The sequence below is a fragment of the Centruroides vittatus genome, unplaced genomic scaffold, assembly GCF_030686945.1.
Source record: "Centruroides vittatus isolate TY-2023 unplaced genomic scaffold, ASM3068694v2 contig_134, whole genome shotgun sequence".
Classification (NCBI taxonomy): Eukaryota; Metazoa; Arthropoda; class Arachnida; order Scorpiones; family Buthidae; genus Centruroides; species Centruroides vittatus.
The window spans coordinates 828,376-844,850 of NW_027120852.1; the positions used below are offsets into that span (position 1 = coordinate 828,376).

Genomic DNA, 16,475 nt, shown 5'->3' on the forward strand with positions numbered 1-16,475 from the left:
GGCCCATCGCGAAATATTCGGCTTCGTTTCTCATCACCCAGCAGCTCCTATTGTGAGTATGACCGAACTCACAATGAGTTTAAAATAGGTCTTACGTTAGTGCCCATTAGGCAGAAAGAGTAAAATAAAAGTTTAACTTTGTTTTTCCGATTTACGAGAAAAACTATCTAAATTAAATTAAATAATTTAAAAAAATAATTACTATAAAATTTAATTAAAAACTAATACTAATTTTATCAGAAAATATTTTTAAAATATAATCAAAATTAATTAGTTTCAATCGTTACATCTTTCTCCAGTCCGCTAGAGGATGCTTTCGGCCCATGTTCTACGTATTGTCGGCCCCGTAATCTAGATTGGAGAAGTCCAGGAATCCATTTCTGTTGTACCAACTACAAATTGTATAAGAAGACCGTCTTCGAACATTTTGTTTCTTTCGTTTTATTAATTTTATTTAAAAAGTATAAGTGACAATGTCTCAAGGAGGGGAGGAAGTAGGGTAAGTAATAACTAGGCTTTGTGTAAAAAATTCCCTAAACCGCAGCCAACTCTTTGTTCAAGATGGCGGCTCATTTTTTAAAATTTTTGTTACGGGTTAATTAACCATCCGAATTAAAACTTAGGACGCTTTTAGATATTTAACACCCTTTTATTTCATTTAATTATTTTATTGTAATGAATTTTATATATAAATCGTATCTTAAACATTTGTCTTGACCTTGATGGCGTTTTGAACGAAGTCTTACGTTTATTGAGGAATTTGTATAATTGTTCGTTAATAATTAACTAATGAGAGAATTAATTGGATAAGATGCTTTATATCTATTGTTAAATTGTCAGAGATGGTTTCCTGACCACTTTTTCTGTATAAAAATCCGGTAAAAGTTTTTAGAAATGTAATCATTGATCCGTTAGAATTGGGTAAGATGGGAATTATGAATGAGGAGTTACCACTTCCTGAATTGTACATCTGTACGAGCAAAAAAAGTCCAATGAACCATACCCGTATATGTGACCCTTTGCCAGACATTTGCCTCCAATGGTCTGTTTTTACTGTGTACTGGTATACTGCCTATTCTCCGTGCACGCGTCAGTCGAAGCAACCAATAGTGTGTATTGACCAATGCTCCGTACGTTGTGCACAGAGGTGCAAGCGATAGCGGGTGCTTTGGTGCTTGCTAGCGCACTATTATAATAACATAAGATCACTCTGCAAGCAGTTGAGTGGGTTACCCAAAGCCAGCATAATTGCGTGGGCTATCTGCAAGTTTTCAGAATGTGTTTTTGAATTCTGCCACGAGGGCACATGTTACGGCAGCCATTAAGATACTTCTACTTTTTAGTTTTTCATTGGTAACATGTCTTATAAAACCAGTCAGGTAGATACTATGCGGTGCTTATCTGCTGTAATAACCGGTGTTCTTTATAAGTGATTTGTATGTGTGTGCAATATACAGTCGGGTAAACCGGACTTCTCACCCATTGAAAGTTTGAGAATAGGTTGAGGTTGTGTGCAATATACACAAAAATGTGATGCATTGACATTGTCCATGTATTCAATCTATCCGGTTACATTTGTTTTCGTGTAATGAAAATATAAGAGCTTGTAACTGGCTGTGCATGTAAATCCAGCTAGATAAATAACTTCGCCATCATTAGACACACAAATCCATACAGAACGATTACTTGCAGATAGGATCTGTAATGGCTCTATTTGTTTTAAGCCATGGTTGCACCTTGCAATTTCCAGTCACACAGGTGACCGCAACTGCAACGAGTGTGAGTTGCACACGTCTTGTTGTCATATTGTTTGTTGGCATTGCAACTTGGAAAAATATGACCTTATAACTAAGTTAAAAACAATTGATACTTGCAATCAATAGTAAGACTTTCGCTTACCTCGTGCCATCCCTGTGTTCTTTTCTCTTTTCTTTGATAAAACAGAGAATTAAAACTCCGCAGGCATTCGTGAGTCTGAATAAACTTGATCAACCTTGATTCTAGTGCTATACCGGTCAGTATTTTCGCTTTCTGCCATGATGATGACTACTATCAAAGTTGCCATCGTATGAGATAGCACAAACGTGGTTGCAGTCGGGCCAGTTTTTGGAGGGGTTTATTAGTTGACAAGATCACCCGTCGCGATTGCAGTTGCCTGCACGACTGGAAATTGCAATGGCTATACCAGAGCTTCTTAAACTATGGGTTGCGACCCCATTTGGGGTCGCTTAGCGAAATCTTGGGGTCATGAGATTTTAATGCAAAATATTGAAAATAATTTGTGAGAGTTTGAAAATGGCATGCTTTGTGTCGTAGGTTTTGTGAGTTGCACTTTGTGTCACTTCTGGTGCAGAGAGACAATGATTCAGCAACACTGATTGTAGTGTGAACTAGTGTAGTGTTGTTGCTTTTCAGTGTATTCAGTTGTCTCTGTTCCATTGTAACACAAGAGTGAACTGTGGTAGAACTCCATTGTTTTTGCAAATTTGTATATATCTTTATTTTATATTTGGGGGGTTTCGAAAAAAAATCAAATCATAAATGGGGTTGTGAATAAAAAAAGTTTAAGAAGCCCTGGGCTATACCGTGGCTATAAGGACACGAATGTTTTGTGACAATTTATTAATTAAAGTTTTACCTATTTTACCACTTAAAAAATAATTATGAGTCAAGATACGTATAATTCAGCATTTTGAAATCATAGGCTTTACTTTCAATAAGATACTCAAATATAGCTGGATATTCCAAAGGTGTCCATTCTCTTGTCATTATTCCATGATTTTATAGTATTAATTAGTGGAAATGACTGTTTATCTGAAAATAAATTAAGAAATAAGAGTTGTAAAAGAAATTATGCAAAATCCAAAAATTTTGCATTGGACTTAATTCTATGATATTCTGTAAATGTTTGGACTATATGGAGTCAATATAAATATTTTCTGATAGATAATAACAGTGGAACATTAGTAAAATTACAGAAGCCAGTTTTGCCAATTATTTTCTAGAAATGAAAAAAAAAATAGGATTTAGGTTTTTTTAATTTTTATCAGTTTTAAAAGATATGTTCTTGCTCTGCATGTAGCATGCTTTTTTTCTTTACGTTAGAAAAAATGTAAACTTGTGTAAAAACAATTGAAAATGCTTTGTTTATAATTTAAGATATAAAGCCTGTACAATTACTACATAACAAAGCAGGTGTTATGAATGAATTTTTATTAGTAATTTCAAAATCAGTTATATTCTCAGTTGTATAATTCTGTAGTTCCATAGTTCTTGCATTATTTTAATGGCAGCACTACAATACAGGAAAATATTGAACCTTCTCTGAAAACTTATAGATAATTAAATGTGTTAGTCTTAGCAGAGTGCAACTCCTTATCACGTGCAACCTGGGGCCTTAGTCTCGAGTTTTTCGTGTTACAACTCCCAACGTGTTGAACGTGTCATGTGGTACCATCTCACACACTGACGTCAAATCGGTAGTCTCGTTATAACTCCCGTGCTTTCCCATCTCACCATGTGAGTTGCTACTCACGTTGAGTCGAGCATGTGAGATCGCTACACGAAAGTGAAAATGACTGACGAATATGCTGTTCTGATCGCAATCGAAGCATTAGAAAGAGCTGAAAGACGTTATATAAGAAGGCAAAGAATTTTTCGACCAATTATTTAATATAATTTATATTATTATTATTATTATTAATACAGTAATATAAATTATTAAGAGTCTCCTCTGCATCCATTTAATGTTCACTGATCAAAACTTTATAGCAGTTTGTATAATTTTAAGTATTATAAACCTTTTTATATTAATATCAACTGAACAGGGCTATTCCGATAGTCCGAAATGCATTTTGATTACAGTCAAACCTGTTTTTATGCAAATTTTTAATTTGTGCGAATTTTTATTTGCGGTATAGTTTGTGAGTAGTCTCGTGCGATTCGTCATGTCTCACGTTGACTTATTATTTGCTAAATAAACTTATTATAGCATAAATGCACTTATTATAGTAATATTATTGCATGAATACGCGAAAAATGAAATAATTTACTTTTTAAGTCAACAAAACACCACCTGGACAAAAATATGTAAAACAGACGATAGACCAGACGATGCAGTCAAGTGCTGACATCTGTTGTCAATAAATTCTATTTCGTACGGTTTTGAGTTATTTTCTATGTGAGACTTTTTTTATGCGGTCCCTGTTGACCGCATAAAAAAAATATTTTTTTAATTGTGTTGCGAAAACTATTATTTACAGCCATTTGTGAAGTTTCGTGAGATTTTTTTTTATGCATTTTTTTTAATGTGGAATGCAGTCCCTATCCACCGCATAAAAACAGGTTTGACTGTATATCATATTAATTTGCCATCTAATCGAGTTTTAATGTACACCTCTTTTGTTTTATTAAATGTATAGTACTACATTGATACCTGAATATTTGTGCTTATTATCACTGGTGTGATGAGTCCTTATTATCTACCTCACATTAGTAGGTATTTAATTAATTCAATTAAACCAAGGGCTAAAACAATTCTTTGTAATAATTGAACCGTTTACAGGACAAATCGACTAACTCCATTTGTAAATCCTTAATATAATCGTCATTATTTTAAAATTTTTCACGTGACTAATTTTATATATCGTTATATTAAAGCTATGCTTTAATATAACGATATATAAAAATATATTCTGCAATGTTTATTTAAATTGAAAGTTTAAAGGGAATTTTTAAAAATAATTTATATTATCAATTTTTATTCTTTTTGTTTTGTGGAGTTAATCGATTTGGCACGTGAGCTGCTCAATTTACGTCGATTCGTTTACAACTTGTTACAGTTAAGTTGATTGGTCAAATCATTATAGTCGCGAACCCAGATGCATTGTAAATAACCCCATCGTGCTTAACGACACACGTAAACATGACACAACATGTGAATATGACCTACTTCCGCTCGCCTTTCAAGTTCGCTCGAAGGGTCTAACTCGAGACTACTGATTATGTGAGTCGTAGTAACACGAATGAGTTCAATGACGTCAGTTCGAGTACAACACGAAAAACTCGAGACTAAGGGCCCTGATTGGGTTGATTTTGAGGTCCATATCTTGCCAAAGGTCACACACAGAGGTATGGTTCCTTTGACCTTTTTGCTTTTATGTGTACAGTCTATGGCTCTGGTGAGTTCTGGGTATCTTTTGTACTATAATAATTTCATTACTATTGACCAGTTACAAAATAATAAATTTGAAATTAGTTTGTTAAGTTATGGCAATGCAATATGTGGGTGATCTGCCTAGGGGAGATGTCTTCCGGGAGGTCTTTTAAGAGAAACTGGCCACTATTTAGGCATTACAGACGTGGAGAAACCCAGAAAACTGGCCAGCCCATCCAAGCAAGGCACAAACCCATGACCAAACTTCCAGTGTTCAGAGTATGACCTCTTGGCCACTGGTGGGCCCTTAAAATTACAGAACTATAGTTTAGTGTTAATTTTCCAAACTTACTAGATACTTATACAAAAAATATATAGAATTAACATTCATGGAAAAGACTACCAAAATAATAAAGTATTTCGTTTCAGATAAAGAAAAATAGCAATAACAACAAAAAGGGTTAATGTTACCTATGGTTCCAAAATGGCGGCGTGTCTCTGATTCCAGCAAATAGAAGAAAGGAAACAGTGGGGACTCACGTTCTAACCTAACCTATTCTTATATATTACCATGCTTATTACAACCAAATTAATAGAATAGGTTAGGTTAGAACGTGTGTCCCCACTGTTTTCTTTCTTTTGTTTTCTTGAATCAGAGACGAGCCGCCTTTTGGAAACATAGGTAACATTAACCACAAAGTTATTTTAAATACTGAAACATTTGATTTTTGAAATTTTAAATTGTAAGAATGTTTTAATGATAAAAACTATCATGTTTTACAATTTAAAAAAGTTTTAAGTTCTTACGTTGAGAAACTTGTTCTTTCTAAACTGTTAGGGAAGGGAAGGCCAGGATCTTCAAAGCAAGTTAAAGTTTAGTATTGTATCATGAGACTCATTAGGGGAAACTTAGATCTTTTTATATTGATTGCTACTGCAATTCTATTGGTTACTGTATGATATGTGATATTTAAAAGTTAATCTGTTCCCTCCCCAAAAAAAGAAATAAACTATAAAACTGCAGTGTCCAATATTTTTCTTTTGTGTGAAGATATAGTGGACTGTACTTGGACAATGATTGGATGACTATAAAGGTGGATGCAGACATACAGTGTGGCAAAGAAAAGCATCACAAACACATCTTTGCCAAGCAGCAATCTGCTTAGATTTCATTGCATTGAATGATACCGACACTGCCATTATCCACGTGTTTACAAATTTTTTGTAATGCTTGCTTTAGTTAGCGAGAAGATTTTGTCGAAGATTCGAATGAAGATTTTGGATTAGAGATATTTTCTTGGATCGAGAAAGAACTGGTGTACAAAATACTCTTATTCCTCAATTAAGATTTCTCGATAAAGAATACTATTTTGAGTAAGATTCATTTGTTTTGTTCTTTGAATTAAATTATATATGATTATTTGTGTAGAATTTGTGTTAAATTTATTATCCTTTCCTGTTTATTCTGATGTCAGTTATCTCAGTTAACTGCATGAAGCTTTCTGCTATTAAAACACTATGTGATTCTATTTTCTCACATGATTACCAGGCAAACTGTTATTGGCTGATAGAAATGCATCTTGGCAGTGGCAGAAAATTGACTTCTGTAGCAAAAAAAGTGATGTCATTCTGCTACTGTGCCACATGTATGCATTTGCCTTAAAGTGGCATTGTTTGTCCCAAATTGCCATATTTGGAAAGAGAGACATTACCCTATTAATATTTGTGAATTGTTCCAAGGAATCATTTAGTCCAATAGACTAGACAGTTCAATAGAACAGTTCTAAGTGCACAATCTTTAGTTGTAGGTTAAGAGTTTCTCTGAGTGTATTTTTTCCAGAATATATGAATTAATTTATTCATTTCTAATAAAATTTAACACAAGATGGTAGCTTAACTGCCTATTTGTAGTTGAAATTATATATCTTTATGGTTAATTTGCCATATTATGGCCCAATTAAAATTTGGCAGTATTATTTATATGTTCAGTTTGGTTACATCTAATTAATATGTACTACTTTACATATAGCTCAAAAATATGGATTATGTTAGTAATCTTCTAAGAAGTACAAATTAGCATGTTTCGGTTAAGTACAATTTCCTTAAATGTACGAGAAGAAAACTTTTATATTTAACAAAATTATATATTGGTAATATATAAACGAGCTATTGAACTTATAACTTATGATGATAGTAATTGTATCTAATAATTGAAAGCTGATATCTTAGAGAGGTGATGATGATGAATATATGCATTATATATAATCTCTGGGTGAATCTTGTTGATAGTGTATGTCAGCTATAAACTGTTATTGATAACTAAAGAAATCTCCCACTCTCCTGTCAAGCATGATAAAAACATCCTATGAGAAAGTAGAACATGAATGATAATTGTCACTGTGGAAAGTTTTTAAAAAATATTTTTGTTGAAGTGACATTGTAAGGCTGTTATTAAAGTAAATGACACTGCTGCAACATAAGTACAGTTGCTGAGCTGAATCTAGCACCATTTTACGGATGAAACAAATTGTATATTTAAAATTAATTATGTAGTGTATGCTTTCTTTACAAACTCTTATCTAAACAAAATTTCAGTTTTATCCAGATTGGACAAAGACAGCAGGGCTGTGGAGTTTTGGTGGTTTAGTCTGAGTCATCAAAAATTTGTTAACTCTGACTCCTTTTTACATTCCCAACTTGTTATGTATATAAAACAGAAAAGTATTGGAATTGTGTCAAATTTGACCCTTGGGAGTTTTTTTTTGCCAATCTACATGTTTGGAGATCTGAACCTAAAAAAAGTCAAATAAAGGGAGGAAATTCATGTGTTGGTATATAATTTGTTTGATTTCTTTATACTCTGTTCTGAGATATTAAGAAATATTTCAAAATGGGTAAAGTTTAAGAAGCACAGTAACTTGTGTATAAAGGAACATTGTTATTAAATTTTGGTTCTTAAAGGTCAACAGGGTGGAGACACAGAAGGGGTCATGTGTCTTCTCCCCAGTGTGGTTGGGCTTAATGAACATTTTACTTGTTATTAGTATTCACAATTTTTTATATAACTCTTCTCTACAATTCCTCCGAGACTGCATATTACTCAATACTCTTCTCTGCCCTCAAAATTAAGCTTTTTGTCATTTTATAATAGTACAGTAAAACCAGATTAAGATGTTTTTCATCTAAGTCATTCAAATTCTGCAGTATTGTCATTTTGCCTATAAGCAGCAGCATCAAAAGATGCTGCTGACCCAGGGAAAAAATTTACAAGGTCCTCAGGAAGGATTGAAACAAGTGAGTTTCTATGTTCTATCTTTATTAGAACTCTATTTATTGAAACTATTATTGAGGTCACATGACGACATCAGAATTCCTGGGCTTATTTTGTTAACATAGTCCACCCCTGGTTGGAGTTGGAGTCGGATGGTAATGCAAGGTCAGAAGTTGGAAGATTTTTACATGACTCCACAGTCCTGGTTATAAGGAATTCACATATTCATGCACAGTTAAGACCATTAAATTAATAATTGGAATAGTGCCACATTAAATTAATGAAAATGAAATATGATGAAAGAAAAATCATTAGTTTCTCATCTTAGTTCAATATTATTTCATTTGCATTAGTAAAAATTATCTTTTGAAACTGACAAATTGTGTAATTTTTCAGTTCTACATTATTGAGGCAATGGCACTAGATAAGAAGGTCCAGGTTAGTAGAGAAGCCCTATTATCACATCAATCACCACTATTGAAAAAAATTGTGCCCCTGGCCTATTTTTTTTTATAGATTTGTACTAACACTAAACTCACAATAACCTTTAAGTGACCAGTAAACTAGTTAATTGTACAGTGGTGCCTCATATAACGGACGCTGCGAATAACGGACTTTCTGTTTGGCCGTTACGTGACTCGAGCAACGGACTGGCTGCAAACAACGGACTTTCCGGCATAATTGGTGACTGCTCCATGGGCGTGTTTTTTAACAGCGGTCGCTCTGCATCTCCGCTACTACGGGAGTGCGCTGCTGTTTGTAGGCATTTAGAAACGACGGTGAAAGAAAGAAAGATGACAGCGCCCACACTATCGATAGTATCGTGATAGGATCGAATCTATAATTCTAAAATATGAGCTTTTAAAGGCAAAAGAAGGGTCCCAATTGTAAAATTTAACCATAAAATGGATTATTTGTTGAAAGAGCATTCAAAATAGCCTCGAAAAAAATTCGTAAAGACACTTACATCCCCACGTGTGCTAACTCGTGCTTTCACAATTTCTAAATTTTCATTCATAAAACCACATAATGGACCCGGAAACGAAACTATCTGAGCCATGGAGGATGCCATGTTGCTTTACATCGTAAACTACTGCTACAAGCGACTGTTTTTGCCATTCAACGGCGCGCACTCCCACCGGAATTTAGGAATGCATTCCGCAGGAATTTTTAAATGGATGTCGCTCGCGCAGAGTTACGCGGAGGAATAAAAGAACGCACCCATGTTCTTTTTTTTAATGATACAGTATGGTTATTTTATGCTGTGGAACGAATTAGATGTTTTAACATGTATTTCTGTGGGAAAATGCGTTTCATATAACGGACGTTTCACTTAACAGACGTGCACCTGGAACAGATTAAGTGCGTTATATGAGGCACCACTGTATAACAAATGCTTTATACTGTATATTTTTTGGTCTTCATGTTAAAAGGGCAGTTTTTGTGCAATTAGGGACCTATTACTAACTTCTCATGGTGCGCACCATAAACAAGTTTTAGAACTTGCACACCTGTTATGCTACACTTCGTTTTTTCATTTCAACAATATTTACCTCCAGAAACGTGATGTCCCTATGGGCAGCCCATTGTTGGGAGATTTGTGCGAGTTAGTCATCAGACAACTAGAACAAAGAATCTTACCTATATTTGGTCATAACATACTTATTTATAAACAGTATGTTGATGACATCTTCATTATGTGGAAAGCTAAGCCCAATATCTAATTTCATCGATGCAATGAATAACAACCCATATGGCCTCTGTATCAAGTTAGACCAAATGAGTAATTCTAATGCAACCTTCCTTGATATCAATATACAATTGGAAGGTGACAAGATATCAACCAAGGTCTATTACAAACCATGCTATATTCCTCTATTTATCCTCGCCAATTCTGATGACCCCTTTTTGTACAATGTAGCAGCGTTCTGAGCCCTAACTAAAAGAGCGTTCACACACAATTCAAACTATGACGATACATTGGCAGAATTACATCCAGTACATAGCCTCATGACACGGGTATGGGCGAAGATTAATTCATAACCTTGTGTTTGCCTATTTGTCACAAATATTAACAACTACAACTCACGCACCAAATCCTTGAATAATCCTCAGTCTTGGGCCGTAGTTGAACATAACCACTACCTTGACCCTATTTATAGAGAAATTGCTGCAGTTACAAACAAAAAAATTGCATATAAGAGACATAGTACTATTTATGACATCCTCTGCAACTGCAAAGATCACATAGACAAAAGATTGGCTCCAGGGGTGTATTCTTTCCCATTATGGGACCATAGATTTCAGAGACCTTGTGTGTATTGCCTGTACAATATGTTCTCTAGATTGGTCAAATCTGGACCAATAGGATTATTCCCAAAAAATTATACATGTTTTGGAAATGTTTGAGTCAAATTAGTCTAGAATTGATTAATTTTATGGAAGAAAACCTTTCAAACAGCCATAGCTCCTAAACTGCACACATGCTGGGCTGTGATTGGCTCGTGTATTTAAGTGACTCGTACAACACTGAATTTATATAACACGGAACATATCTACGGTGTTATAGGTGGGGTCTACTGTATTTTAAAAATAAATGTTTTCAATCACTTAGTGGTCATTATCAGGTTTACATCTATCAACATCTTAAAACAGAATTTACTAATTTAAACAAAATGGAGTATTTATTTGATTGGTTATTGCCACACTTGTATTGGTCATTCACATAGCAACAAAGCTCTTACATTACTTCTGTGGTATATTGGTTAAAATATTTAATATTTTGTTGATTTTTGGTTATTCTATGTCTTAATGTAAAAATTCTTTTAATAATTCAGTTGTAAGCTGGATAGGTGTTATGTTTTTAATAGATATTTCAAATTAAATATTCTATTCATAAATGCATTTAAAATTAAAACGAAAAACACATTAATTTGATTATAGGTTATTCTGTTCTGTTATTTAATGTTCCTTAAAAAAAATAGTAATAAAATTTCTAAGTTAATGTATTTCTCACGATATGTTAAGCATTCTAAAAATACCTTTTAATAATTAGTTCCCCTAATCAATACTTGATTTAGGTTATTTTAGTTTAATCAAATTTATAGAATTACTTTCTTGTAATTAGATTTAATATTTGATTTTTCTTTCAGGAAACTTTTTGTTGGTGGATTAAGTTGGGAGACAACACAAGGTCAGAATGAATGTTTTTAAAAATTCTTTTAATGATTATTAAAAATACATATTTTTACAAAATTTAAGAATTATTTGCTATTTAAAAGTTAAGATGTTTAATTAGATTAAATACATTATTTCAAAAATTTTTATGTATAAGGATACTAATATCCTTATACATAAAATAGTTACTATTAACATTGAAAAATTTGACTAATTTAACAATTACTGTTATAATCACTACATAGTGGTATCTAGGGTTTCTCCAATGGGATCCCGGTTGTTTTTTAAGCTGGGAAATTCTCATCCCGGGAAATCCCACAAATTTCTTAAAAAAATTTTTTTTTCTTATTTTGTGTTAATGTTTTGGAAATTTTGCAAATAAGAAGTATAATTATTAACCTGTAAACTGTCAGAATAGATATGTGTTTATTAATTTTAAGCCTGCTTATTAGTTTTTTAAATTTTTGCTTATTATGGCATGTCATAGATTGTCAATAATCAATACGTAGCCTACTTGTGACAGGCCTCAAAATTATTCACTTGTTAGAACCTGTAATATCTGCAATAATTGTGCTTATGTTGTCTTAATTTTTAACTATGCCCAGTAGCTTCAATAACTGCATTATGCCAGGTTGCTCAAATTGGGCAAGGATACAAACGAGTATAAAGTATGTCGTTTTTCTTCATAAACCTGATTATTAAAGCTAAACGAACTGCCAAATTATCGGGCTATAAGCTCGATGCCGCTATTAAAGCAGCCGAGGTAGACAAATCAAGACTACTAGATGGCAAAAGAAATATTGTAATGCATCTCGAAAACGAACTAGAAATCTTTCAGGCTTTGGGTGAAAAAACACATCTGTCTTCTCTTAAGTGCATTAAAGACTATTCCACCCATATCAATTGAACTGGAAAGGGCATTCTCAGTAGCAGCACTTTTCTTTAGTAAAGTAAAAATCAAATTGAGTGATGGGAGTATTTGATGATCTTTGCTTTTTAAAATCTTATTATAAAAATTTACAATAATATTTTGTATTGTGTTATTTAAATAACAAAAATCATCTTCTAACTTAGAATTTTGATCTAAGTTCGTTTTTTTTCTTTAAATTTTCAACTTAATTCAAAGGCATTTATTTTTGTTGTAAGCAGTTTCCAACAAACTTTAATAAACTTTTTCTATTTGTGAAAATTTCTACGTAACTCAAAAGTAATTTTTTATACATATTTTACACATCATTAATATTATTTTGGAGATTGCAAGACATATTAAGTTACTTAAAAATGAAAAATAATTATCATTTGATTTTAAGATTTATTTTATATCTTAAAAATAATTAATTATATGGGGAGCCCAGTAGCTGGAGACTTATGCGAGATGGTCATCAGGCAATTGGAGCAAAAGGTCCTACCGCATTATCTTCCTAACATCATCTTGTATAAAAGATATTAATTAATTATATCCCGGGACAAGCAAAAGACTGGAAAATGAGAAACCCTAGTAGTATCTCATATTTTGAATGTTCCAGAATTTGAATGATAAATTTGAGAGAAATTTGACCTGAATTTTAAGAGATGCTTCTACATTTGAACTGAGCATGCAGTGAAAAAATGCACTTGCTAAATAAATGGCATCTGTTATGTGCCAGGTCGTCTCTTACTTGTGCTGTAAAAGCAGGTCATGTTACTTGTGTTTGGTTATATATATATATAATTCTTGCCTATTAAGTGTGGCATTCAAGAAGAGTGTGGAAGCAACAAAGCTTAAGAGAAAAGTTGTTATATTGACAATTGAGATGAAAAGGGAACTTATTGCAAAGCATGAATGAAGTACATTTGTGGAGGATCTGGCAGCCATGTTTTAGATGCTGAAATCGACAGTGTGCAATCAATAAATGCAATTTTCATTTTATTATACAATATTCTATTTTTTCAGGTTTTAATTTATTATTTAGGGCATCTAATTGTGTTGTGTTAACTTTAAATTAGGTGTGGTTGCTGTTTATCAAAATGTATATTTGCTTAAGATTTAGAAACAGATTTCACCCTTGATTTACAAATAGAGGAAATTATTTTTAATACAGGTATTCCTTGATTAACATGATTAATTAATTTTACATGTTGATCAAATCCTGTGTTAAGCAAGGGATACCTATACCAGAATTTAGTGGTGATGATTGAGAAAGTGAAGACAAGTTAAAGGGGTAATACAAATACAGTAGAGCATCGATTATCCTAATCAATTGGGGACTGGGGTTGTTCAGAAAATTGATTTTTTTGGATAACCGATGATGTACGAAAAAATTCATTATTGATATAGTATATTAGTATATTATATATCCCATGTTGAAATTTTTCTGTTGCATGTTGCTTCGCATTGAATTTTCGTCAATGTTAAGCCTAACAAAAATTTTTATAATAATCGTGGCTATTGTATTGTTAAAAATTATTTCTTTATTTTGTACAAACAAAATAAATGTATTGAAAAATATAAAAACAAAAAATTCTACTTTAGAAGTTAATTTTTGTATCAACAGCATTTGATTCAGCACGACACAGTCCAAATGGAACGCTTTCGGTTAACCAATGTTTCGGTTGATCGGTGTTCAGGTAATCGATGCTCTACTGTAATAAGAATTTACTACAATACATTAGAGTACAGGTTTAAATTTTGGTCCACCTTGCATTTGAACTGGTGGCCACTTTCAATAATGGAGGAGTAAAACCTGGGCTAAAATGAGGCACTAATCTGGGCCAGGGTTTTTGGCGTGATCTCAGACATCAGTTATCTTTTTCCTTAAATCCTCCAGATTTTTAATTCATTTGTGTTATACTAATTTCTAATGTCTCCATAGGAAAAATCCAAAGTAGTCAGATCTGGCAAACAAGCTGGCCATTTGTCGTCATCTCGATACCTGATCTATCTGCCTGGGAATATGTTATTTTGCCTGTTTCAGATATCTATAAAATATTGTGGTGGGATCCTGTCTTCTTGAAAGACAGTGTTGTCTTTGTGAACTTGACCGACACCTACTGTATCTGTTGTTGTTTGGCTCCAATTTGAAAAAAAAATTGTAGACCTATAAATTTCCATTGCTATCTGTCTGTCCTTAATCTCTAGAATGGAATTAGATAGATGAAAGACGAGACCAGATATGGAAACCTTAGGGAAAGGAGTCCTAATTAACTATATATATGAACTTCTGATACAAATTGAAAGTCGTGTTATTTTAATTCAAAATCCTCCCTTGAGAGATTTAGATAGATGATCAGAACAATTCTATTGTTAAAGGAAAAGTATGATGTACAGGGGCAAGCCACTACTAATTTGAGGTGGAGAGCATATATTCCAAATGAAATAAATTTAAAATGTGATAAAAAAAATTGTAGCCAGGCATTGTGACAATGTCGCAATAAATGATTGCTTGTTTATAATGGTAATCTGGAGATTAATGCCTCATTTGTTAAGTTCAGGTACATGGTAGCAGTTAAATGGCCATATATGAAAAATAGTCCAATGAAATGATTTGATAGGATCTCTGCCCACACATGATATGTTTTGGAGTACAAATTCAAAAATTGGAACTGTGGGAAAATTCAAATGTGTGTGAATTTTTCCAGTATTGAAAATAAGGTGGTTTCTGATTAGATATATACAGTAACAAAACTGAATTGTCATCATTATTATTGTAAGGAATACAAATCATTTTCATCCCAAACAACTACAGTAGAGTGTCGAAAATCGGAATCAATTGGGGACTGGGGGTGTTCAGATTAGTCATTTGTTCCCATTACCGACTTTGTACGAAAAAATATATTAACCTGTCCGATGTTCAAATTTTTCTCTGTTGCATATTGCTTCGTGTTGAATTTTCGTCGATTTTAAGCCTAACGAAAATTTTTATAATAATCATCGAGGCTATCGTATCGTTAAAAATTATTTCTGCATTTTGTACAAACAAAATAAATATATTGAAGAATATAAAAAACATGAAAATTATACTTTAGAAGTAAATCTAGTATCAAAAACGTTCGATTCAGCACGACACAGTCCGACTGAAAATCGTTCAGATTACCGGCGTTCCGATTAACGACTCTCTACTGTATAAACATGAAATTAGGAAAATATTTAAACGTGTAATTACTATCAAAATATATGCAAATTACAACAACCTTTTAAATAAAAATCTGCCATAAGTACTTAGTTGTCAATTAAATTGTTGAAGCAAGAGAGAAATAATGGTGGAACTTCTGGATTGCTGTCATACAGAATTATTTTGTATGATTGGCAGAATATAGATCACATGCCATAGATGAAACTTTGATTCCAATTGGATATATATGACAGTTCTCATGATTATGTATGTATATATGTATATATATATATAATTTCTCTTTTAAATACAGATTAATTTGACTAAATTTTGAAAATGTTTGAATAGGCAAAACCTTAATTTTTGAAGTTATAATCATACAGAATACATTTTGAATATTTTCCAAAGTAGAAACATTAAGATCAGACATTCTTTGTGCTATACTCTTTAACTGCTGTTCATACAAGGGGAGTCCAGTATTAAAGTACAGGCCAAAATTACACTAACATCTATAAAGAAAATATTTAATATATTCCACAAAACTACATACATTTGTTTATTTCTCAACATAATCGCCTTAAACATTGAGACAGTAATCCTAGTGTACACTTGTTTGAACATCCCTTCACGGTACTATTGCTTGAAGTAGTCCAGAAAAATGTCTTCCTATTCCTCCTGATCTGCAAAGTGCTTCCCTGCCAAAAATTTTTTTAAGGGTCCAAATAAATGAAAATCCAATGGGGCTAAATTTGGACTATATAGAGGATGTTGCAGGACCTTC

The 16,475-nt window shown here is 32.8% G+C and overlaps 1 protein-coding gene across 1 annotated transcript in view; it reads left to right on the forward strand.

Annotated features, from left to right (window-relative positions):
• Nucleotides 1-319: 319 nt before the first annotated feature.
• LOC136990755 (heterogeneous nuclear ribonucleoprotein 27C-like) overlaps nucleotides 320-16,475 on the forward strand; it is a 51,357-nt gene continuing 35,201 nt past the window's right edge. The window contains 2 exon segments of the mRNA XM_067289188.1: nucleotides 320-499; nucleotides 11,579-11,619. Of these exon segments, the coding sequence (XP_067145289.1) occupies nucleotides 474-499; nucleotides 11,579-11,619 (67 nt within the window). The 5' untranslated portion in view covers nucleotides 320-473.